The sequence below is a fragment of the Hordeum vulgare genome, chromosome 7H (assembly GCF_904849725.1).
Source record: "Hordeum vulgare subsp. vulgare chromosome 7H, MorexV3_pseudomolecules_assembly, whole genome shotgun sequence".
In the NCBI taxonomy this organism is placed as follows: domain Eukaryota; kingdom Viridiplantae; phylum Streptophyta; class Magnoliopsida; order Poales; family Poaceae; genus Hordeum; species Hordeum vulgare.
Window position 1 is genome coordinate 34,029,213 of NC_058524.1, and position 25,813 is coordinate 34,055,025.

Sequence of the window (25,813 nt, forward strand, 5' to 3'; positions counted from 1 at the left end):
GCCATTTTTCCTTCAACTGTTCAAGAAAAAACGACACCTCCCTGCTCTCGTTCGTGTACACGACATCGAGCATGGTCGTGCCATGTGCGAGCACCTTTTGAAAGCGAGTTGGCATGGTGGAAGAAGAGAAGGGAAGAAGAGAGGAGAAGAACAAAGAGGGAGAGCGAGAGAGAAGAAGAAACAGAGAAATGGCGACTGTGCTTCGGTTCGTGCTTTTCATCGCCCGAAACGACGCGGGATGCAAACCGTTTGGGCCTTTAGTCCCGGGTTGAGCCACCAACCGGGACTAAAGAGGTATACCAACGGTTGCCACCACTACGACATGCCACGTGTTAGGCCTTTAGTCCCGGGTTGAGCCACCAACCGAGACTAAAGGGGGATACGAACGGTTGCCACCATCACTGCCCGTCGCGTAGCCCTTTAGTCCCGGTTTGGGACACGAACCGGGACTAAAGGCTCCTTACGGGCCGGGACTAAAGCCTCGAGGAAGGCATTGAGAATTAAGGCGACGTGGCCGGACCTTTAGTCCCGGCCCAGAGACAGGCCGGGACTAAAGGGTCCCGGCCAAAGGCCCGTTTTCCACTAGTGTCACCTACGTGCACGTGAGCTCGTTATCAGAACATCACTTTCGGGTAATCAATATTTTTCATGGAACAGTTTATTGTCATTATCGTTGCATGATGCAGACATGACTGCCAATCTAGCCAGCTCACCTTTTCCCTTCCATGTATTCTTTTCTAAAAAAAAAAGGGTTGAGAAGTCGGCATGATATATATGCTCACGTTCTATGTGACGGTTATATAATTCACGGCGACGAACCATGCATGTAGGTCGATTTCCCCGGCCTTTCCTTGGAAAAAGACGTATACCTGTAATTTACTGGTCGCTGTGTAAATTCCATCCGGAAATGAATCGACGGCTGCATGTGTGTATTTTTTACGAGTGTATTTAAAAGGAAAACGATGATCCAAACAAGGCCTGAAGTGCAGTTATTTCACCGTGAGCTAGCTAGGAAGTATCCATGGAAACAATTGAGGAAGAAAATGGCCATATAACAAGGAACGAAAGAAACTGGTATGTGCAAACAACGTACAAATGGGAGAAACGGGACGCACCCACTGCAAAATCTTGCTACCCCCTCAAACCCGTCCAACCAGTCCACGTACGGATCCAAACAAAACGAAGATATGATACGATACACATGTCGGATATGGCTGGCTGATAAGCCGCCGTCTAGCTAGCCGACTCCACTCCAGGGCAGGGCCGGGTACTCAATGGCCGACTCCAGGGCTCGGGACCGACCCCAGCACCCGCGCCGCCACCGCCGCCGCGACTGCATTGCCGCCGCCAGACGTCCTCCTGCTGGCTGTGCTGCCGGAGGCTGGAGGCCCGCGGAGCAGCGTCGACCAGCCGGCAGCTGCTGCCTGCCGTGTCTCGCCAGCGACAGCGAGCAGGGTCCTCGCCTCCACGCGCGGCGGCGGCGTCGTCAGGAGAAGGGGTAGGAGGAGCGCGAGCAGCAGCGCCGCCGTCGCCCTGCTGCTGCTGCCGGGGCACAGGGACACCATCGATCGTTCTCGCTGACCGAGAAGAAAAGGCAGGCTGGTGGCTGGTGGGGCTTGCTATGTGTGAAATGGTGCGTGCGCGTGCGTTCAAGGTGGGGATAATGGATGGATGGGGTTTATATAGGCGCGGCAGCTCAGCAGTCACCCCGCCACCACCTCATGTCGATGGACCGGCCATTCGGCTCCGCCCGGCCGCGTCGCCGTCATCGGAGCGAGAGCGGGGGTGCCTTGCGCCGGGGGGCCATCGCGCGCGGTCGGGAGGCTCGGGGTGCGAGTGAAGTGGGTGATTTTGGCGGTCATGCAAGCACGCACGCTGGCTGCTGTGAGCCTGTGACATGCTGTGCGTGCGTTTGTGCGTGACTTGAAGCGACCGTGAAGGCCTGGGAACGGGGACTGCGCGTCGGCCGGTTGTGGCGTTTCGTCCCATTTCCCCACGCGCAATCCGATTAAATCGTCTACGTAAGTAGTGCTCGTACAAGCTAAGCCCGGGGGTACGTGTGGTTAACGCGTGGCATGAGATATTTAGTGCGTTTGCTTTTTCTCAATGTCTCGGTCAAGTTTCATAACATGAAAAAATATATCATGTCCAGGGATCTCAATGTATGATCTGACGAATAGACTATCGACTGAGCCATAACCATATCTTGTTAGAGATACGACACGTAATCGATACAATGAAGAAAACAGAACCAAACAAAGGGATACAACATTTTAACGTGGAAAACCCATCCAACATAAGGGGGGGGGGGGGGGGGGGGGGGGGGACCACGTTAAAATCTTGTGTCCCTTTGCTTGGATCCGTTCTTCATCGTATCGATTGCGTGTCGTATCTCTAACAAGTGGTATGAGAGCCTTGTTTTGCTTAGGGTTTCTTCGACGACATGACATCGATGAAGTACGATCTTCCGCTGCCTGTTGCGGCGTTTCGTCCCATTTCCCCATGCGCAATCTAACTAAATCATCTACGTAAGTAGTGCTAGTATAAGCTAAGCCCGGGGGTACGACGGTACGTGTGGTTAACACGTGACATGAGATATTTCCTGCGTTTGCTTTTTCTCAATGTCTCAGTCAATTGGCATAACATGAAAAATAAATTATGTGTAGGAATTTCAATGTATGATATGACGAATAGACTACGGACTGAGATGTAACCACATCTCCGTCGACTGCGACTTAGCAAGACTGTTTCTCAATTGCCTCATAAGTTTGCTCGTGTCAGTCAGGAAAAACCACCTATCCCGGCAATCGTTGTTGCTTTCAGGTGAACAGTTTGCTTCCGATCCCATACATTGTTTGTTGGCTGCGCAGGTCTTTCGGCTTATTTGAAACAACAAGATCAACTATCTTCGATGTGTAGGTATGTTGTCTAGGTTGCGAGATCGCACGGAGTAGGAGGATGGTGGGCAACGTTTTGGCGTGGCAAGATTCTGTCGAAGTGATATTCTAGTTTTACTTTCTAAGAAGTCTTTCATGCAATGTTGCATGACACCTACGTATGTCTACTATGATGACACATGTGTATTCTTTATAATATAGTTGTCTAATGAGATATGTGTAGCTTGGTGAGCCAGGATTCAAGTCATCGAAACAAACCACCTGCTGCACTCGACGGGAGCTCTTATTCATTTCCTTGTGCGAATAATAGGCGCTATAACATGCGGTGGGAATAGCGTTGCAGCATGACTCATTCACTACTTCACCAATCATAAATCAGTCATTGTTTGCTGTTTAAAGAGAAATACGTTCCTCTAAAAGACAAGTAACTCCTGAGTCATAGAAGAGATACTTCTATGGATATTAAAAACATTGATAAAATGAAAAAAAACGTACATATGTTTTTACATAAATATTCACAAAATTGTAAAAATTCATAGGATTTAAAAGTGCAGGATTTTTAGAAAATTGTTGATCGTTTTTTAAACTCTCAATAATAATAATTGTTCAAGACGTTTTAAGAAAAGTTTCATTCCTATGTGAAAAAATGAGAAAACATGGAAAAATTGGAAACAAAACGGTATGCTGAGAAAAGATAGAAAATAGGTGTAAATGACAACAATTATCCATAAATACAAATGCTACAAAAATCGGAGAAAACCCAGAATAGAGATGTTTTTTGGAAATGAACATAAACACATAAATTGGTGATATCTACGATTAAGGCATTACTCGTCATTTCGAGCAAAGAATAAATTATTCCTCCTTCGACCGCCACTTTGGCTTGGGAGCTCCTACCTGCCGCTCTTTGCGGCAGGGAGTCCTCGCACGCATAGGGGGTTGGCACGACTGGGCCGGACCAGTTTTTTTTCTCACACAAATCTGATAATTAACTTTTTTTCTTTTCTTTTTATTTATTTTCGTTTTTAGTTATTTTTTCTTTCTATTTCTCTTTTACATTTTTTATGAAAATGAACAAATGTTGAATTTCCCATAATGTTTTAAAATGGCCAACAAATTTGAAAGCGCAAAATAATTTTTAAAGCACAAACATTTTTAAAATCTTGAGCACAAAATTTAAAATTCTTGAACAAATTTGGAAGCACGGACAAATTTTTAAAGCACGAACATTTTCTGAATCTTGAGAACAGAATTTTGAAATAGAGAATAATTTAGAACAACCCCAAACAAATTTGAAAGCGCCAATAATATTTTAAAATATGAATGTTGTTTGAAGAGATATTTAAAATTTAGATTACTTTTTAGAAAAAAACATTTTTTATTGGAAGATTATTGTTTTCTCAAATCCAGCACACTTTTTGAAAACCTAGAACATTTTTTGAAACAAAAACATAAGAGGAAAAAATAAAAAGAAAAGAATAAATGAAAAATGTAATTAGCAAAAACCGGCTGAAAACCTTCTCAAAGCTGGAATCAGTCAAAGTTGCTAACGGGCAACTCGCCGTTAATATCCATTAATATCATTAATATCCATTGCCTCGCTCGCCTGTGCGTTTGCCCGGCAACTCGCCGCATAGAGCGGCCGATAAGAGATTTCCTTCGGTTTCGCTTGGTGCGCTAATATATAACTGGATCCTGGGCTGCAACTGAAATTCCTACACTTCTTTTCTCAAAAAAAAAAAAACAATAATTTTTGTAGAGTTGAGGTAGAAAAAAAATCAAGGTCCTGGACGCCGAGGTTCATGGCATTTCCAATTTAACGCGTAGAGCATCCAATTGTTGGCAAATCACACATGCAGACCAGGAAGCAAACCTGAGATGGCCAGCGCATTTAGCTAGCAACCTCCTAACACAATTCTGGTTTTGTGAACCTTTGGGAAGCTCCAGTCCGGTTTTGGGAACCTTTATTAAGGTTCTGGTCTGTTTTTTCCATTTTTTTGTTTTATTATTATTTTTCATAAAATTATTCGCGGATTCTTAAAATATGTTGACGGTTTTAAAAAGTGTCTCAAATATTTAGGACCAAATTTGTCCTAAGGAAAATGTTCACAATTTTAAGAAATAATTGTTTGAGATATACGGAAAGTGCTCAAATTTAACAAACAATTCGTAATTTTGATAAAATGGTCAAAATTTCCAAATATAATGATGTTTAAAACAAAATCGCTACAGCCCTTGTTTTAAACTAAATATCTACAGTTCGTAAATACACCAAGATGTTGGTGCTCAATTGCAGCCAGTCCTATATGACGTTTGTGGGCGTCATCTAAATGTACCTTCGTTGAGGCGTACCTCCTGACTAGGGATGTAGATGATACATATAATTTCCGTTTCGAATCCACATCCACATCTGTTTATAATGATATGGCATGCACGTGCACAAAATCGTCGGATATGGATGCGAATACGGATTTTGGTCAACCCAACAGATATAAAAACGGATATGGTACCGGTAATATCTGACGGATGTGGATTATCCGGTATTATTCATCGGATTATCCAAGATTATCAAATAGTATTATCTGATAAATTAGCCCATCACAAGCCCAGATATCCAAATAGCCCTCTACTTAGACTCAACATATATATATATTGTTTGTTGCATTGGTGTTAGTAATGATTTTAAATACTTGGTCACTCTATGGTATTATATGGTTGGATATAAATTTGTGCTCATATTGTTAGCGTAGTAGCAATAAATCATGTCTCATTGCACCGATGTTTTTCGTCCATTTTTTATCCTAGTCCGCTCCATCTCCGTTCTGAATGAATCCGTAGTCCGAGAAAATCGGCGTTCAATCAGCTTCCGGTCATTATCTGCTTCGCAAAATTATTGTTGGGAAAGCATTATACGATCTGATTCAATATATTTACATCCATATTCCTAACGCCCCAGTTTGGGCCGACCGATTCTCGGCCTCTCTCTGTTTTTATTTTTATCTTTTGTGTATGTTTCCATTTATTTTAATTTATTGTATTATACAAAATTTCCATTGTGTATACAAAAATGTTCATCGTATATTAAGAAAATATTCATAGAATATCACCATAAATTTCAGTGTGCATGAGAGTTTGTTTTACCATTTATTAAGAAATTATTCACCGTATTACAAATATTCATTGTGTATCTGTAATTTGTTCAGCGTATATTACAAAAATCTTCAACATATTTTAAAAAGTTCAATACGTATTCAAAACCGTTCAGCTTATATATTTATATTTAAAAAATATTCAAAATGAAAACCAAAAAACGGAGGGCTACAGATAACAAGGATGTCCGAGTAGCGATTTGCTACGACCGGCCCGCTTTAGTGTCGGTTGGCTACCTTATTGTTTTTAAGTCAAACTCCAAATGCACATGGTTGGCCCAATTGGATTGGTCCCTTTGCAAAGCCACTGCTGCTTGATGCACACGGGTGTCTTAGAGGACCTTTCTCTCCTTGCCGCGGCGAGCGACGAATAGAGACTCGTCGCGTTCACTCCTGCACACATATGCACGGTCACTCTTATCGAACACAACCACATGCATTAGCGATGATGATGGCAGATGTAGTGGAGGGGCCATTTCTGTGGCTTGGAGGTCTCTCTCTCTCCCCTCCCTCTTTCCCTACCTCTCTCCCCCTCTCTCTCGCCCTCCCTCCCTCCCTCCCCCCTCTCTCTATCTCGATTTTCATTATAATTATCTCCTTTGAGATCTATTTGATGTAATCTTATTTGCGGTGAGTTTGTTGGGATCGATAAATTATGAGTTTATGATCAAAATTATTCATTGAGTTATATGAAATCTTCTATGAGAGTTTGCTATGTAATTTCATAGCTATGCATGATTTCCGATCTATTAATTTTTCTTGCCAATTAGATGATTTGATCTTCAGTCGGAGTGGTGCACAGTAGTGGGTTTAATCTTAAAGTGACTCTGTCCAGTGACAAAAGGGATAAATGCACATATTGTATCGTTGACATTAAACAACGGGGTTTGATCATACTTATCGATCTCTTTCTGTCTATATTAAGTCATCATACTTATTGCATCACGCTATTTTGTGTACTTAATTCTTCGATCTCTGTCATTGCCGTCATGATTTATTTACTGTTTATTTGGATTAGATCTCATCGTAATTTCTCATATACTCAATACATATATCTCTCGAAGAACTAAAAAACCGTTAATCCCAACGGCCCAGCCTCGCCGCCCTGCCCTGTCCTCTCCTCACCCCCACCGACATGCTTGCCACTGCCACTGGCCATCCATCTAAGCCCTGCTAACCTCCTTCGGGCGTCGACAACCCATGCACCCCCGTACCCCTAAAATAGGCATCAAGGTGTAGCTTCCCCAACAAACCTGGACCCTCCGCATGCACCCCTAAGATAGAAACCGAGGGCTAGCTTATACGGCGAACCGGCCGCCTCGGTGCTCCATGAGCCTCTTGTTTCATTCCTGCCAGAAATCAACTGGCCCAAATTCCCTTTTCAGGTGACTCACATACAGCTAAACTGAATTGACAAATGAACTAAAGAGAGATGGATTAAGAATACATTGCTATTTATCCTAGTAATAGTGGAACCGGCCGTAGGGGTTGGACATAAATCTGGCATCCTCTCTCTTACATAATAGATAAAATATTCGCAATATAATAAGTAAAATCATAATACTACTATGTACAATTTCAAAATTTTAGCTTCTGTAGCTACAAGAACTTTGCTTGTTGCTGATAAGATCTACTTGTCAGGCACTTTTTTTTATTTTGTCGATAGGAAAATGTAGAAACATGTCACCCTGTCTCTTACATAATAAATAAAATCCTAATATTCTTGTAAATAACTACAAATTATATAGCTTCTCTGGCTACAAAAACTTTGCTTGCTGCTGGTGAGATCTACTTGTCCCTAACTTCTTTCGATTTTGCCGACAGGAAAATGTAGAGCCCAACAATCACCACTGTTGTGCCGAAGAGGCTGCAAATATAGAAGAAAGAGGAGCGATTCAATTCATTTTTGGTCCAACTATATTAATTATGAAGAAGTGAAATCTCTTATATGAACCAGAAAGATGGCTGTGGGAGAAGAGTAAGAAGAAGCGGAAGGGACAAACCTTCCTGCTGTAATCTCGTCGCCTATGAAGATGGAATCTAACAAAACTGTGAATACCACAGACAATGGGCTGAACATTGGAGGATATGCCGGGCCTCGCTTGGCTACGACCCATGAGTTCAAGCTATATTTCCCCGCCGTTGCAAGTGCCCCCTACACCAAATAATTTCACGTTGATTTCTAACGAATAATTTTCCATCTAGGCTTTTCAACTACCAGTGATTTTATTAACCCCAATGAACCAGTTTCAAAGAAATTATGAGCTACTTAGCTTCAAATATATCTCATATTTTAATATGTATTTTATGGATGTTTTTTTGGTCAACTAACTCACCGAGTAGAAGATCGTCAGAAGGTTCAGATCCCATCCTAGCTTCCATGCGCTCTTGTCCCTGCTCAATATTATTCCAACGAGTGCGGTTTGAAATCCTCCAACCAAGCATGTCACCATAGACGACCAGTATTTGTATGGATACACCTTCATAACCTTTGACTGCACGAGCATATTAAAAAATTAAATTCAAGATCTATGCACGAACATATTAAAAAAATTAATCCAAAATCTAATAGTACGTACAAATAGAAAATGAATATAATCACCCAATCTCGCGTTGGAGTTCTGCTTGCATGCATCAAGATCATCATCAACTCATTCATGACATGCAAATAAAACTATTGCTACTCCAATCAATTAAAAGCCCGGTTACCTTCTCTCTCTTCTTCTCTTTTCTCTAACTAAACAAAAATATATTATTTTATTCTTTATAGCCAGTTGACTCAGCTCTATTGTACTTGCTCTTAAAAGGCTGTGGTACTGGTACGGTGGTATCTTCATAAGTAATGGACGATCAATGCTAACTTATGAGGCAAAATATATTTTCAGAACATACCCATATATTATCTTGTTTTGAAGTTCTGATCAAAACAAAGTAATGCTGATAGTGAAGGCGGGTCTCAAATGTTCGTCACATTTACGGAGTAAAATCAATTTTGAAGATTAAATTTACTAACAATCTTGATGATGGCATCTCTTTAGCCTTTGGTGCATGCATGCAAGTATTTCTCTTCGATACTCTCTTTCCTCTCCTCTGATCATGTCTACCGGCCCGATATAATACTAACGAGCACACGTCTCCTTCGTCCAACTCTAAATAATATAGCATACTTAACAAAAAAAAAGAGGGATATAGCAGCAACATGTCATCGCATGGTCGGTTACCTGGATCAAGTACCAGCAAGCAAGTGTGATGCTGCTGCCTACCAAGAATATTGTCCCTCTTAGATGATTGCGTGCAACCCCGATGGTGTGTTGTCCCTCGTGATGGTGCTTCAGAACAGGATCCCAGAGGTGCAGTGTCTTGCCCTTGTAAAGGCTGATGAGCATTGTGCCTCCAACCGAGAGCACAACGGCTACGATCTTCATTGATCCAGCTATGCTCCAGATTTGCAATGTCTCCATTCTTATGTGTTCATGCACATATCACATTCCCGTGTTGGAAAATAAGATAGAATGGTGGTCTTTTATTATCAAAAAGTTGATCCTGGGTCCGCCAAATAAAACTAAAGCTTACTGTGAATGCATGAATAGTGAAAGAAATTTGGTACCTGAAGACGAGCGAGAGAATGAATGTGACCAGCGGAATTATGTTCAGAAAGATGACGGCATAAGTTGGCGTCGTATCACTGAGACCATAGTAGTATAGGCTCATTGGCACCGCATACCTACATATCATGACGTATGGTCACTGGAATTACTTCATGTGATCCAGTATTTTGTTCACTCAATTGACCCTCTAATCAGGTATGTATTAGCTTGAAAGTGAATACTTCGGTCTCTGTGGGATACTTAATTTTCTCTCTAATCGAATCTCTTTGCAGCCAAGCACTATGCTATATATGTATATATATAGTTGGCTTGGAGAACAATTGTACCGTGTTACTAGTCACTATGCCATGGCCACTTTGACTTACCATGAGTCCATTTGCTGGTCAAGCATCTGACCGAAGTTTGCTCATGGATATTTTTTATGAGAATTTTAACCTGCATGGCTTTAAGGGTTGACCTTGCTAGAGAAAATTTGTACCCTGTTAGTAATCACTATAATTTGGTGGCTTTCGACTTATCACGAGCTCATTTGCCAGTCAAGCATCTAACAGAACTTTGCTCATGAGATCCTGTTAGGAGATTTTTTGAACCTGCATGGCCTTAAGAGTTTGAGAGGTACAAATTAAAATTAGGGAACACACACATTGAAGTGCACGTCTCTGGTTGCTATGTTTACTCGATAGATAACAACATCATCATTTATAATTTATAAAGTTGCATGGTTGGTATGGTCAATAAAAAAGCGGAAACTTGACACTGTTTGTTGGTTTATATACTCGATCTAAATTAATTGATGCAATTTTAGTGTAATTATAGGATCGGAGGGAATCATAGTTTTGTGCTTCACTTGTGCCCAGAAGTGAATTCTCCAACACAAGTGTGCTCAAATGAATAGTTTAACATCATGCTGTGGACGAGATACTCCCTCTTCTGTATACAAGACCATTAGTAACTTATTTTTCAGATACCAAGCAAACAAAGTTCACTAATAAATAACACGATTAATTATGTACAAAACTTGCTGTATTTCAGGCTAATTAAACATAGTATTGCATATCATTCCTCTTTCTCTATGGCTGCATCCAACTTTTGTATTAATATGCACCACTGTACGAGGCAAAACTCTAATAAATTAATTCTTCACTGGAAGAGCTAGTCGCCTTGTACAAATGCTACAATGACTGTGCATAACACTTTCTCCACTTTTTTATACAAGATCACTTTGTTTTTCGTGTTAAAGACTTATAATTTTGGTCAACAAGATATGAGCTATATGCCATTAAAAATATATCTTCAGAAAGTTATTTGGAATGTGTATGCAATGATATAATTTCTGTGACATATAACTCATATTCTGTTGGTAAAACCAATGGTCGAAGTTAGACATAAAAATATGAAGGGGCTTTATATACTAAACGGAGGAAGTTTGATCCTCGGCGTGCAATTTTGGTTGGACGCTTCCATCAAAAGCTGCAGTTCACAGAATATATGAGATTGATGGTTCCTATGTGTCATATTGAAATCGTATAGTACTACAAAGCTTCGTAGGTGTAGCAGTGCTCTATAGCTGCAAATCATATATTTTTTAAATTGTTTGGTATTTAAAACCAAAGGTCGTAACACACTTTTAACTAATACGGAGAATATAATTACACTATATAGGCTTGTATATACTTCCTCCATCCTAAAATAACTGTCATGACTTTAGTTTAAATTGAAGCCACGACAATTATTCTGGGATGGAGGCGTTCAGTTTGAACTAAAGCCACGACTGGGACGGAGGGAGTATAATAAAACGTCGACAACCGAAAGATCCACCAGCTGCAAGACTAATGCTATGTGATGGTTTAACCGAGATCTACGTTGTCTGACACTGAAATTCATTATATCCCCGAAAGTTCGTTTCGAATTTTGGACGTGGCCTAGACCAGGACATAGACGGTATCACACACTAACCTAATAGCATACGTGTAGATAACAGCCTTTCGGACCGGTCTTGGACACCTGGTGAATCTTGCTTTATCCGCCCCTGAATAAGGCATGGATAGAACGAGGCACTAAAACAACACCGAAAGAAGTTTTTTTTATGAGGAAAAAACAAGCATACTTTTTAAAGCATATAAGAAAGGAAAACTCTATTGCTCAACCGGCTGATGCACGTGAATCATCCGCCGCTTGCTTAGCCGTCGGATTGGTCTTAATCGAGTGCTCGTCGCTGACGACAAGTCTCGTGCAGTCAGTTTTCCTTTCATGCAACAAGAATATTGTTTCAGAAGGTTTCTGCAACACATGTACTGTTTCAGAAAAAGGTTTGGTCGTGAAGTTTTTTTCAGCAATTGGCTAGTTTCAAAAGATTTCCGCAACACAGTGTTTTTTTAAAAAGAAAAAAGGGTTCAACAATGAATATATTTTTTCTTCCGCAATAAGGGTCTTGTTTCAGAAACATAACTCAGGTTGAAGAAAGTGTCGGAGGAGTGCTCGATGTGAGAACGTGCAAGGTAAAGTTTTTGGGAACACAACCTTCGTTGGAAAAAAAATCTTCCGCAACAGTACATATATTCCAAAAAGACGAACAATTTTTTTCTACAACCTCACATATATTGTAAAAGTTTTTTGCAACATGACATTTGTTGCAAAGATTTTTACGGCACGACCTCTGATGCAAAGATTTTTACGGGGCAACGAGCTCGTTTCTGCAACTGGACCATTGCTTCAGGATTTAATTGGTCAGAGGAGGCGATCAAATCGCATGTCAGCAAATAAATCGAACGACTGATTTTTACGAAGCGACCTCTGATGCAAAGATTTTTGCAGGGCAATGAGCTCGTTTCTGCAACTGGACCGTTGCTTCAGGAATTAATTGGTTAGAAGAGGCAATCAAACCGCATGCCAGCAAATAAATCGAACGGCTGTGAGCATGTACATCGAACGACTATTTCGGTGATCGATGTTTAGTACGGATCCATCGGTAGACGCCTAGCAGCTCCCTATAAGAAAACATTTCATGATAATTATTTGCACGCCAGCATGTATGCATGTATAGGTGCACGCAATATGCACTAACTGAGTGGGTTTGGACTGCGTACCCGATAAAGGCGTTGAGGAAAATCCATCCCGTGGCCTGCCAACTCATCTCCCTCCATTTGCCCCTGCATGCCCACAGCGAAATTCACATCTCGAGTTTAGCCGATTAAAATGCGTTGGACAGCTAAATCTCCCAAAATATGTTTCGAAGGGAAAATCTTCTGCCAAACGTCCATCGACCAACACGATTTCTACCGCAAGGCAACTGAAAATTAACAACCTGCAAATAAATTAAGAAACAGCAAATATGTGTTCAAATTAAGGGGCTCCGAGTTTTAATTTCTCCCTGGGCCCCAAATTCGGAGGACCGGCCCTGGTGGACACTTTCAATAATTAACGTAATCCTTCTCACAATGTTGGATGATATTTTTTTATAATTAACATAATCGTCGTATCCAAATAATAATAATACTCTCCGTAATTAATGTGATTTTTCGGTCCAACACTCAATGAAGAGTATAATTTACGAGATTCTCCCGTCCAAAGAATGATACTCTTCATAATTAGGGTGATCTTCCATCCAATCCTCGGTGATTATTTCCATAAATGAATTCTTGACTAAATTAGAGGGTGTTTGTTTCCAGTGACTTATTGGTTTTGGGACTTAAAAAAGTCCCTATAAGTACCACCTAAACCAAACACTAGGGACTTATTATGGTTAATTGGGACTTATGAAATAAGACTCTCTAATAGGAGCTTATTGGGACTTATTCTGGTCCCATTACGCTCGCACCGCCCTGCCCCGATCGCTCAGGACTCCAGAACGCTCGCACCGCCCGCCGCCGGCCGCCCGCCCCGTCCCCGCCCGGCCGCCGGCCCGCCCAGTCGCCGCCCCGCCGCCCCGCCGCCCGCCCACGCAGTCGTCGCCGCCCCGCCGCCCGCCCGCCCCGTCGCCGCCCGGCCGCCGCCCGACCGCCGCCCCGTCGCCGCCCGGCCGCCCGCCCCGTCCCCGCCCGCCCCGTCGCCGCCCGGCCGCCCAGTCGCCGCCCGGCCGCCGCCCCGCCCCGTCGCCGCCCGGCCGCCCGCCCCGTCCCCGCCCGCCCCGTCGCCGCCCGGCCGCCCAGTCGCCGCCCCGCCGCCCGCCCGCCCAGTCGTCGCCGCCCCGCCGCCCGCCCGCCCCGTCGCCGCCCGGCCGCCGCCCCGCCCCGTCGCCACCCCGGCCGCCCGCCCCGTCCCCGCCCGCCCCGTCGCCACCCGGCCGCCGGCCGCCCGCCCCGTCGCCGCCCAGTCGCCGCCCCATCGTCGCCCCGCCGGCCGCCCGCCCCGTCGCCGCCCCGCCCCGTCGCCGCCCGGCCTCCGCCTCGTCGCCGCCCGACCGCCGCCTCATCTCCCTCGGTTCGTCTGGTCCGACCGCCGCAACATGGACTTATAAGTCCCTGTAAACAAACAGGTAGAGACTCGGGACTTATAAGTCCCTGTAAACAAACAGGTAGGGACTTATGACTTATAAGTTGAGACTTAAAAAAGTCCTAGGACTTATGAAACAAACAGGGCCTTATTTTATGCACCTATGGATGAGGCAAAGATTGGGCAAGAGATAACTGGAGCAATTTGTAGGCACGAACGGTTGCGGACGAAACGGATGAAATGACTACACACTCCCCTTTACTAGTAGAGATTTTTAGATAGTATTCAAAATGCCAGTACCATTTTCTTAGTGGAAATATATATAAAGTTTGACAAACTATTCTTTTCTTCATTTACAAAGTTACAAGTTCATTTTAGAAATGACACCTGACAGTTCTCAAGAAAATAATAATCAGTACAATAGAAAGATAAAAAGACACAAAATGACCAACATAAAAAAAACACAGTGAAAACCATATTCCCATCTTCTTCCTTCGATTGTATGCCCACACGCGAATTTTGAAAATTGCACAAAACCGACAGCAAAGAAAAAAAGACTTGCCATACCAAGATTTGAAGACCATAATAATAACTCGCTCCAGAAATAAGATCTAATCATCACGGAAGTAACATCGGTTGTGGCATCACTTCACGCAATGTCTGCTTGCAATCCTTCATCACCGTTCACAAGGTTGTAGAAACCACACCATATGGCAGAACAAATCGAAAGAAGAGGTCAAATTCGCCGCACAAAGAGCCGCATAATTGCCGCCAACTTTCAAGATCAGAAGAGAACCAACAGAACTGGCAACACCTACCCTCACATGACTGGACGGAATGTAGGGAGAGACTGAAGAGTCATTATGCCAATGTGTCATTGCTACCAGGGAACCTTTAAGTAAGCGAAACGAAAGCGGCAGGTCCCTACTTGTGTTGCCACCGACGAGGCTGTCGGACTGCAGAGAGAAGGGACACGGAGACAACGGCGTGGAGAAGAGGACCTTGGGTGGCAGATAGGGTTGCAAGCGAGGAGAAACGGTGTGCAAGAGGAGAATTTCGAAGAGCCCGAGTGACAGTTTTTAAAGTTGGAAGAACTGAAAGCTGAGGGTAATTGAGAGTAAATAGATAATCATGCTGCACACAGCGCGCACACACACTTACCTTTCGAAGATGAGCGCCAAGGGGAGGATGAAGGCAGCGCCGAAGAGGCTACGGTAGGCGAGGAGGGCGAAGATGAACATGCCGCCGCCGATGGACACCTTGGACAGCAGGATCATCCCCGTGATGAACAGCTGCACCAGCACCATCGACGCCGGCGCCTTCCACTCCCACCCTGCCGCCTTCTTCGTTTCCGCCGCCCTCGACTCCACCTTGATGTCCATCGGCCACGCGACTATAGTCGTAGGCTCTTGCAGCCGATTGCCGGCTCGATCTCTGGCTATATGCAAGGCGCCTTATCCTGGCTCGCTAGCAGGTAGCTAAGCCAGATTGGCATGCACTTGGAATGAAGCTGAAACTTGAGATTGAGCACGCACACATATGTAGGAGCGGGCTCGTGCAACTCGATGCTCCCCCGCCTCGGGTATATACGTCAGGAAGTGAGAGAATTTGGCCCTGCATGTGGTGTGGTGTTCCCCTGATAAACGCATCGTACAAGACCGATCTGCTGTAACATGCTCACGATCGACATGCATGGGTCATGCATATTACTACCTCCATTCCTAAATAGTACTCCCTCGGTTCGTAAATATAAGACCTTTTACATATTGCACTATGAACTAAATACGGATGTATATAGACATATTTTAAAATGTAGATTCACTTATTTTGCTGCGTATGTAGTCTCTTAGTGTAATCTTTAAAATGTCTTATATTTTGAAACGGAGGGAGTAGTACATACGAATGCATGTATATAGAGTTATAGACATACTTTAGAATATAGAGTTATAGACATACTTTCAAGTGTAGATTCATTTATTTTACACCGTATGTAGTTGTTAGTGAAATCTCTAAAAAGACTTATATTAAGAAATGGAGGGAGTATTTTCATAGATCAAAGATTGTAAAGTGTAACAAAATTTATAAAACAAATTGTGCGTAAACAAGAAGTTGAGGTGGAAAGCATCAGCAAGTACCACGACCCAGTATAACAAAATTTCTTTGTGATAGATATTTGTGGTATAGGCCCGAGTCATGCCTTGCAAGATTATTTTCCCAAACGGGGCATATTTATTCTAGTGATTCTCTTATTTAATGCTTGATGGTACTGTTCATAATTAATATTCCCTCCGTCCGGAAATACTTGTCCTAGAAATGAATATAATGGATGTATCTATAACCAAAATAAGTCTAGATACATTCATCTATAGGACAAGTATTTCCAGACGGAGGTAGTAATTAATGTGATCTTCCCAAAAAAATGACACTGTTTATAAGTAGGGACTGTCTAATTAACATCCGGCTGAAAATCAATTGGGTTTCAGCCGGATATTTCAGCCAATAGAATGTGACAATTGTCCTCTGTCCCTTGTCCCTTGTATGTCCCTTTTTCTGTCTCATTCATTTAAACAAACCGTACAGCTCAAAGAAAAACTTAACGGGTCCATCCTCCTCCTTCTCTAACCCGGACAAAAAAACAACAAAGTGGTGGCGTTTCCTCCATGTTCTGAGACACAAGCTTCAAGAAGATCACGGCTGGAGAAGCAAAGGATTCACAGGTAAACACACATTTCGTTTGCATTCACCACACATCTAGCATGAGTAAAACAGATATCTCTCATGATTGTGTACATCTGAAAAAAAAATGTGGGTTGATAATTACATAGCTGAAGAAACACATCAGATTCACAAACCAAATCCAAGATTATAGACAGCATAATCATGAAAAAAAAACTTACTAAAACTAAAAGAAAATATAACACAATCCAAATCCTCACTTACTTGCCGCAGGTACAAACAAATTGAGCTCTGTAACTGTTCTTACGTGTCATAAAATTAATATTAGAACCAGAAAGAATACTAGGACAAAAGTAGTCCAGGAAGACAGGAACAGAGAAACTACTTACAAGTTTCTGAATTCATAGCTACAGTTACAACACATGGTCAAAAGAAAAAAAGGATTAGGGGGAACATATTCAGGAAGATATGAAATTCTTTAGGAATTTACAGTGGCAGAACAAAAATTTCAGCGGTAAGCAATAGAGATTACAGTAGTGGACCAGGGAGAAAATTCCTTTGTAATTACAGTCTGAATTTCATTGCTAGACCACTAGAATTACAGTGTAAGCAAACTGTAATTCCAGTGCTAGATCACTGGAACTATAGTGTAAATACAGTGTATATAGTAGAACTATAGTGTAGAATACACTAGTGTTTTAGAGCAAATGACAGTGAGTTTCACAGTAATTGCAGTAGATTCATAGTTCAATTTACACTAGAATTACACTGTAAATGCAACAATTACAGCTGAAACCCAGTGACATTTAATAGTAGATTTAGACTGTAAATACAGTAGAAAAAACTAAAAACACAGCTAGGATTTACAGAGCAAAATCCAGAAATGAAACGGGGAATAAACTAAATTACACTAAGAAAATACACTGTAAAAGCTCGTAAAATTACACTTATAATCTTTGGACACACAAACTATACACTAGAGAGAAACCAATTTGTTCCTCCTGAGAAACCAAAATGAAACTATGATTGAATATTAGAACCTTTGGAACTGTATAAAACGGCTAATTACAATCACTTCAACTTATAATTACTATGATCTTTTAAATGTAGTTACTATGAAGATCACGCTGAAACTAAAAAAAACTGAGCACTGATACTACATGGCACACAAAAGAAACCAAATTTGGACCATCCTTTGTGCCCTCATTTGACAAAACATTACCAAGAGATTTACTAACCGATGACTCATTTGTTGGTTTGTTCGTAGAGTCAAGAGCAACAGACTTGCAACCTACACAGCAAAACCAAAATGACATCAGGGTAAAAAACAAAATAAAGAAACAACCAAATGCATGATAGTATATTACAAAGTACACAGAGATTGGCTACCTGACAAATGCTCGGTGCTAAAAATCCACATAATAGACCCTACTCAACTGCAGAGTACAAGGGTAAAAACCAACTAACAGTCACTAGTCAAATTCACTAAGGGTAGAATCCATTGAAAAATTACAGTCTAAGCCCACTGAGAGTTACACTGTAAATCATGTAAAATAAACTAAAGATAATACAATAATAATCTGCATAATAGTCCCTGGTCAAATGCAAATTACAAGGGTAAAACCCCACTAATAGACCCTAGCCAAAATACACTAAGGATTACAGTGTAAATACACTAAAAATTAAACTGTAAAATTCAAGAGTTATAATACAAATAGAAGGTAAATCCAAGAATAACTAACGGTCACTACAAAAACACTAGGGTTACAGTGTAACTTCACTAAGAATTAAACTATAAAAATCAAGAGATACAGTGTAATTATTATATGATTACAATGAAAGATCAACTAAAATCTACATAGTAAATCCACTAAGAATTACAGTGTAAATCCACTGCAAATCACAATATATATCCACTAAAAATATAGTGTATATCCACTAAGAATTATAGTGTAAAATCACTAAAAATATAGTGTAAATCCACTTAAAATTACAGTGTAAATCCACTGATAATTACAGTGTAAAACACTAAGAAAACACACTGTAAATCCACTTATAATTATAGTGTAAAACACTAAGAAAACACACTGTAAATCCACTAAAAAACAGGGATTTCTAGTAGAGGAATCAAACATTTACATAGCTGAAATGAAAAGGACATTCTATCTCACAGGAACACAAAGAACAGAGCTGAAATCTGCAAGCAAAAGGCGCTACATATGATAGCCTAAGCTTGTTGACTAGCTATACAAGAAAAATCACAAAGAACACTACATACAGACCTACATCAACAAACGACCCAGGGGGCATATAACCTACAGCCACAAACAAAAACACTAGAGAATCCAAGGCGACCAGGACACTAATCCAGTATGTACGAAATTAGCATCTGCACATGACAACCACCCGAATTCCAAGTTTCCAACTACTAACCGAAACAGATCAAATAAAACATACACGTACAAGGCAAATCCTAACATTACATATACAAGACAGACGAGATTCAATATCACTAACAAACGCAACAACACATCTGCATGAAAATAGCCGCGGGATATTACCACATGTGAGATCCAAAAGGAGATAAGCAGCAGATCTGAGTGACAAAACCAAATCAGAAACGCCGGGCAAAGAAAAATGGGGCCGGCGATGCGGCGGGAGATGAGAGATGTTGCAGACCTCCGGCGGGGGAAAAGAGGAAGGAGCAAGAGGGGGCGAGGCAGCGGAAGGGAGAGCGCCGGACGCCTGACCATCATCCTACTGAATCGAGCGGACAGGGGAGCTCCAAGTCGCCTTGGATCTCTCTCTATCTCGACGAGGGAGGGGACGGGACAGAGGAACGAAATGAAAAGAAAAATTGACTGGCGCGGAGCCGAAGTGAGCGAAAACGCAAACGGGCCCGATAAGAAAACAAATCATGAGAGGATGAAAAAAAAAGAAAAACACGAATCTTCAGACATAGAACGGACGGCGCACAAAACGGATGAAAGCCAAAAGATTTCATCCGGATGAAAATTAGCATTTCCGTATAAGTAACACGATTCTTCCATCGAAAGAATGATACTTTCCATATTTAACATGATCACCCCATCTAATGCTAGATGATACTTTCCGTAATTAATTTGATCCTCGCATTCAAACAATGATATTACTTCCTCTGTCATAGTTTACAGCGCGTGTAGCCTAGGTCGTTGGGATCAAGGTACGTACAGCAGTTGGCTTTATTTTCTTTTGGTACTCGACTAAAAAAACCAACGAAATTAACCCACGGCGTCTAATTAGATGGGAAGTTAATGAGCAGTTAATCCCTCCTCTTGTAAACGAGCCTTCCTTATTGCATGCATTGATGGAGACCAATTCCAACCCCACGTTCACACCCCGAGTATTCACCGTACGTTCACCATTCGTATCCCTATTCAATGCTCCTTGATACTTTGTGTAATTAATGTGATCCTCTTATCCAAAGAATTATACTCTTCATAGTTCAGTTGATCCTCCCGTGCACAGAATGATACTCTACATAACTAATGTGATCCTCCCTTTCAAAGAATGGTACTCTCCATAATTAAAGTTTTAATATGATAATACATGTCTCATTTATATCATAAATATCATAGTACAAGCCTCGTAGACACCGACCTGACAAAACCGAGAAGACAACAAAAAGCTAGCCTTTGCACAAGAAAGAGAAATACAATCAAGATTAAAGAATTCACTGAGCTTGAAACCAACGGTCATCACCTGCCTCCGTCACCAACACAACAACCACCAAGCGAAAAAATGATGAATCACCTCCTCACCCAAGCTCAACGTAGTTGCATCAATAATATGCAGCTTTACGAACCTCCAAGGTGGCTCACCAAAGGCCAAACCATTGCGTTTGAATGAATCAAACCGGGACAACACCCCAGACATAACATATAATCCGGACCCAGCACCCCCCGCACAAGTAAGACGTTGAAAGAGGAAACCATACATGCGTTCCATGAAACACAAACCCAGCACATGATCCACCATCTTCGAGATGCCACCGATGTAAATCACAATCTGCATGTGCTCCGGAAGCACCTCCCAAGATTTGAGATGGCGTTTCAACAAACACCGTCGGAGCGATGAAGCCCGCGGACACAAGTCCACCATGAGGATTCCACAACTACACCGTCTTTGATTGAATAGACTAGTCTCCGAATCCAACCCCTGAGAACTTTGGTGAAGTGTCTCAACATCCGAACATGAGGCCTGCGTTGTTTATATTGATTGTGGCGAGAGGCATCTCTCGTAGGGTACAAGATGGTTTGATTAGGATCTCTAACCGTAGAAGTTGACTACACAAGATATAGAAGAAGAGATAGAAAGATAAAGAGATAAGAGAGAATCCATAACTATCCCCTACTGCTAGACGTGTAGCACAAGGCTAACAATGTCGTTTACATAATATTTAAACACTCTCCCTTAATCACAACTAATCTAAGTTGAGATTACGCCGAAATTCTTCAAACCCTTTTGTGGGCAACGCTTTGGTGAACCCATATGCTATCTGGTCTTTGGAGGATATAAATCTAACAGCCAATTGCTTGTTTGCAACTCTTTTTCTAACAAAGTGAAAATCTATCTCAACATGCTTGGTTCTGGCATGAAATATCAGGTTAGCTAAAAGATAGGTAGCACCAAGGTTATCACACCATAAAAATGGGGGATGTACTTCTGGAATTATAAGTTCCTTCAACATGGACTGAATCCACATAAACTTAGCTGTTGCATTTGCTAATGCTTTGTATTTTGTCTCTGTACTTGACCTTGGAACTTCTGTCTGTTTCTTTGCAAACCCACTAGTGGGCCTTTTATCATCTAAACAACCAGCCCAGTTCGCATTAGAGAGTGCACATATAAGGGTAGATGTTGACTTTTTGAATGTGAGTCCAACAATCAATGTATTTTTGACATACCTCAAAATTCTCTTGACTGATGTCCAATGAGTGCTGGTGGGTGCATGAAGGAACTGACAAACCTTGTTAACTACAAAAGATATATCAGGAAGAGTGAGTGTCAAGTATTGAAGACCACCAACCATGCTTCTGTAACTTGTGATATCTTCTTGATGCACAAGTTCTCCATCTGTCAATGATAAATGTTCTGAACTAGATAATTGTAATCCCCGAGACACACCCGCCGGCGGTCGTTACTCCTGGCGGGATCTGGACTGCCCACACATATCAATACTAGTCTTTTCTGTGCACTTTGTCCTCACTCATGCGCACCCGGGATCAACTTCCCGGTCGGCCACCCATCCTAGAACTACTCCAAGCCGAGCACGCTTAGCATGGGAGTTTTGTTCGAATGGGCTCCCGGAAAAGAAGGAACTCCTTATTGATATGAGTAGTCTATCATCCCTAATAAGCCAGGCTATCACATACACCACCACTCAGAGGAACCGACGCCCGTCCTCGTCAGGCCACATGAGTGTTCCCTCTTGGCACAAACGTTTGTGCATCCAGCCTAGTACATGTGTCATGCCATGTGCCACGATGGGCCACAGACGTCGTGAACAACATGACCGCACACCTGTTCGCAAACATCCGTGTAACCGCGAGGGTCGGCTTTGATACCAACTTGTAACACCCGGACACACCCGCTGGCAGTCGTTACTCCTAGCAGGATCTAGACTGTCCCCACATATCGATACTACTCTTTTCTACACACTTTGTCCTCACTCATGCGCACCCGAGATTAACTTCCCGGTCAGTCACCCATCCTAGAACTACTCCAAGCCGAGCATGCTTAACGTGGGATTTTTGTTCGAATGGGCTCCCGAAAAAGAAGGAATTCCTTATTGATATGAGTAGTCTATCATCCCTAATAAGCCAGCCTATCACAATAATGGTGTAGGTGGGGGTTTACAGTTTTTCATGCGAATTCTAGTTAACAGCTCAGTTGCAAATTTGCCTTGAGATAAATTCAAGGTATCATTATCTTTCTGAACCTCAATACCCAAGAAGAAATGTAAGTCGCCCAAGTCTTCGAGAGCAAACTCAGAACCCAAATTCTTGAGTAATTTTGTCACTTCATCATTGGAGGAGCTAGTAACAATAATATCATCAACATATATAAGAACAAACATGACAACATGTGGATTGGCAACAATAAACAATGAGGTGTCACACTTGGAAGGAGTGAAACAAAGTGCGTGAATTTTCATACTTAGTCTTGAGTACCAAGCCCTTGCAGCCTATTTCAGATCATATCGCATTTTATCAAGTTTACATATATGAAAATGTTGGAAATATGTCCTAGAGGCAATGATAAAATAGTTATTGCTATAATTGTATTGAATGAAAGCATAGATACATGTGTGAATATATAGACAAAATAATGTCCCTAGCAAGCCTCTAGTTGGCTAGCCAGTTGATCAAGGATGGTTGAGGTTTTCTGACCATACACAAGTGTTGTCACTTGATAACTGGATCACATCATTAGGAGAATCATGTGATGGACTAGACCCAAACTATGAACGTAGCATATGATCGTGTCATTTTATTGCTATTGTTTTCTACATGTCAAGTATTCATTCCTATGACCATGAGATCATGTAACTCACTGACACCGGAGGAATACCTTGTGTGTATCAAACGTCACAACGTAACCGGGTGACTATAAAGGTGTTCTACAGGTATCTCCGAAGGTGTCCATTGAGTTAGCATGGATCAAGACTGGGATTTGTCACTCCGTGTGACGGAGAGGTATCTCGGGGCCCACTCGGTAATACAACATCATATACAAGCCTTGCAAGCAATGTGACTCAAGTGTGAATCACAGGATCTTCTATTATCGAACGAGTAAAGAGACTTGCCGGTAACGAGATTGAAATAGGTATAGGGATACCGATGATCAAATCTCGGGCAAGTAACATACTGATACGTCTCAAACGTATCTATAATTTTTGATGGTTTCATGTTGTTATCTTGTCAACTTTGGATGTTTTATATACCTTTTATATCTTTTTTGGGACTAACTTATTAATTCAGTGCCAAGTGCCAGTTCCTGTTTTTTCGGTGTTGTTGACTCTTTTCAGATCTGATTTTGGAACGGAGTCCAAACGGAATAAAATCCCCGAAATAAATTTTTCCAGAACAGAAGAAGATCGGGGGACTTGAGGGCCAAGGCAGGGGGCCCACACGGAGCCCACAAGCCCTGACGCCGCGACCAGGGGGCCCCGCGGCGACCAGGCTTATGGCCTCCCTGGCGCTCCCCTGCCCTAGCTCTTTGGCCTGTATATTCCCTAAAATCCCAGAAAAAATGAGGGCATCCACGAAAACACTTTTCCGCCGCCGCAAGCTTCCGTTTCCGCGAGATCTCATCTGGAGACCCTTCCCGGTGCCCTGCCGGAGGGGACTTTGGAGTTGGAGGGCTTCTACATCAACATCATCGCCTCTCCAATGACTCGTGAGTAGTCCACTTTGGACCTACGGGTCCGTAGTTAGTAGCTAGATGGCTTCTTATCTCTCTTGGATCTTCAATACAAAGTTCTCCATGATCTTCATGGAGATCTATCTGATGTAATCCTCTTTGGCGGTGTGTTTGTCGAGATCCGATGAATTGTGGATTTGTGATCAGATTATCTATGAATTATATTTGAGTCTTTGCTGATTTCTTATATGCATGATTTGTGTTGGGGAACGTCGCATGGGAAACAAAAAATTTCCTACGCGCACGAAGACGTATCATGGTGATGTCCATCTATGAGAGGGGATTTCCGATCTACGTACCCTTGTAGATCGCACAGTAGAAGTGTTAAGAAATGCGGTTGATGTAGTGGGACGTCCTCACGTCCCTCGATCCGCCCCGCGAACCGTCCCACGAACCGTCCCGCGATCCGTCCCACGATCCGCTCCGAACTAGTGCCGAACGGACGGCACCTCCGCGTTCAGCACACGTACAACTCGACGATGATCTCGGCCTTCTTGAACCAGAAAGAGAGACGGAGAGGTAGATGAGTTCTCCGGCAGCGTGACGGTGCTCCGGAGGTTGGTGGTGATCTAATCTCAGTAGGGCTCCGCCCGAGTTTCGCAGAAACGTGATCTAGAGAAAAAACCGTGGAGGTATGTGGTCGGGCTGCCGTGGCAAAAGTTGTTCCAAATCAGCCCTAAAACCCCACTACATATAGGAGGGAGGGAGGGGAGGAGGCAGCCTCAAAACCTAAAGGTTTGGCCGAAATTGGAGGTGGAGGAGTCCTACTCCAATCCTACTTGGAGTAGGATTCCACCTTCCCACTTGGAAACTCTTTCCACCTTGTGTTTTTTCCTTCTCAAACCTTATGGGCCTTAGTGGGAACTTATTCCATCCCACTAGGGGCTGGTTTATCTCTTCCCATAGCCCATGAGACCCCTTGGGGCGTGACACCCCTCCTGATGGTCCCCGGCACCCCTCCCGGCACTCCCAGTACACTACCGATGAGCCCGAAACTTTTCCGGTAATGCACGAAAACCTTCCGGTAACCAAATGAGGTCATCCTATATATCAATCTTCGTTTCCGGACCATTCCGGAAACCCTCGTGATGTCCGTGATCTCATCTGGGACTCCGAACAACATTCGGTAACCAACCATATAACTCAAATACGAATAAAACAACGTCGAACCTGAAGTGTGAAGACCCTGCGGGTTCGAGAACTATGTAGACATGACCCGAGAGACTCCTCGGTCAATATCCAATAGCGGGACCTGGATGCCCATATTGGATCCTACATATTCTACGAAGATCTTATCGTTTGAACCTCAGTGCCAAGGATTCATATAATCCCGTATGTCATTACCTTTGTCCTTCGGTATGTTACTTGCCTGAGATTCGATCGTCAGTATCCGCATACCTATTTCAATCCCGTTTACCGGCAAGTCTCTTTACTCGTTCCGTAATACAAGATCCCGCAACTTACACTAAGTCACATTGCTTGCAAGGCTTGTGTGTGATGTTGTATTACCGAGTGGGCCCCGAGATACCTCTCCGTTATACGGAGTGACAAATCCCAGTCTTGATCCATACTAACTTAACGAACACCT

The 25,813-nt window shown here is 42.6% G+C and overlaps 1 protein-coding gene across 1 annotated transcript in view; it reads right to left on the minus strand.

Annotated features, from left to right (window-relative positions):
- Window positions 1-7,774: 7,774 nt before the first annotated feature.
- The window catches only part of LOC123408150, a 76,035-nt gene continuing 57,996 nt past the window's right edge, over window positions 7,775-25,813 (minus strand). Inside the window, exons 8-14 of the mRNA XM_045101330.1 lie at window positions 15,247-15,491; window positions 12,741-12,803; window positions 9,654-9,770; window positions 9,310-9,508; window positions 8,383-8,541; window positions 8,050-8,201; window positions 7,775-7,913 (exon numbers count right to left, since the gene is read on the minus strand). Coding sequence (XP_044957265.1) covers window positions 7,835-7,913; window positions 8,050-8,201; window positions 8,383-8,541; window positions 9,310-9,508; window positions 9,654-9,770; window positions 12,741-12,803; window positions 15,247-15,491 — 1,014 coding nt within the window. The 3' untranslated portion in view covers window positions 7,775-7,834. The remainder of the gene's footprint in view (window positions 7,914-8,049; window positions 8,202-8,382; window positions 8,542-9,309; window positions 9,509-9,653; window positions 9,771-12,740; window positions 12,804-15,246; window positions 15,492-25,813) is intronic.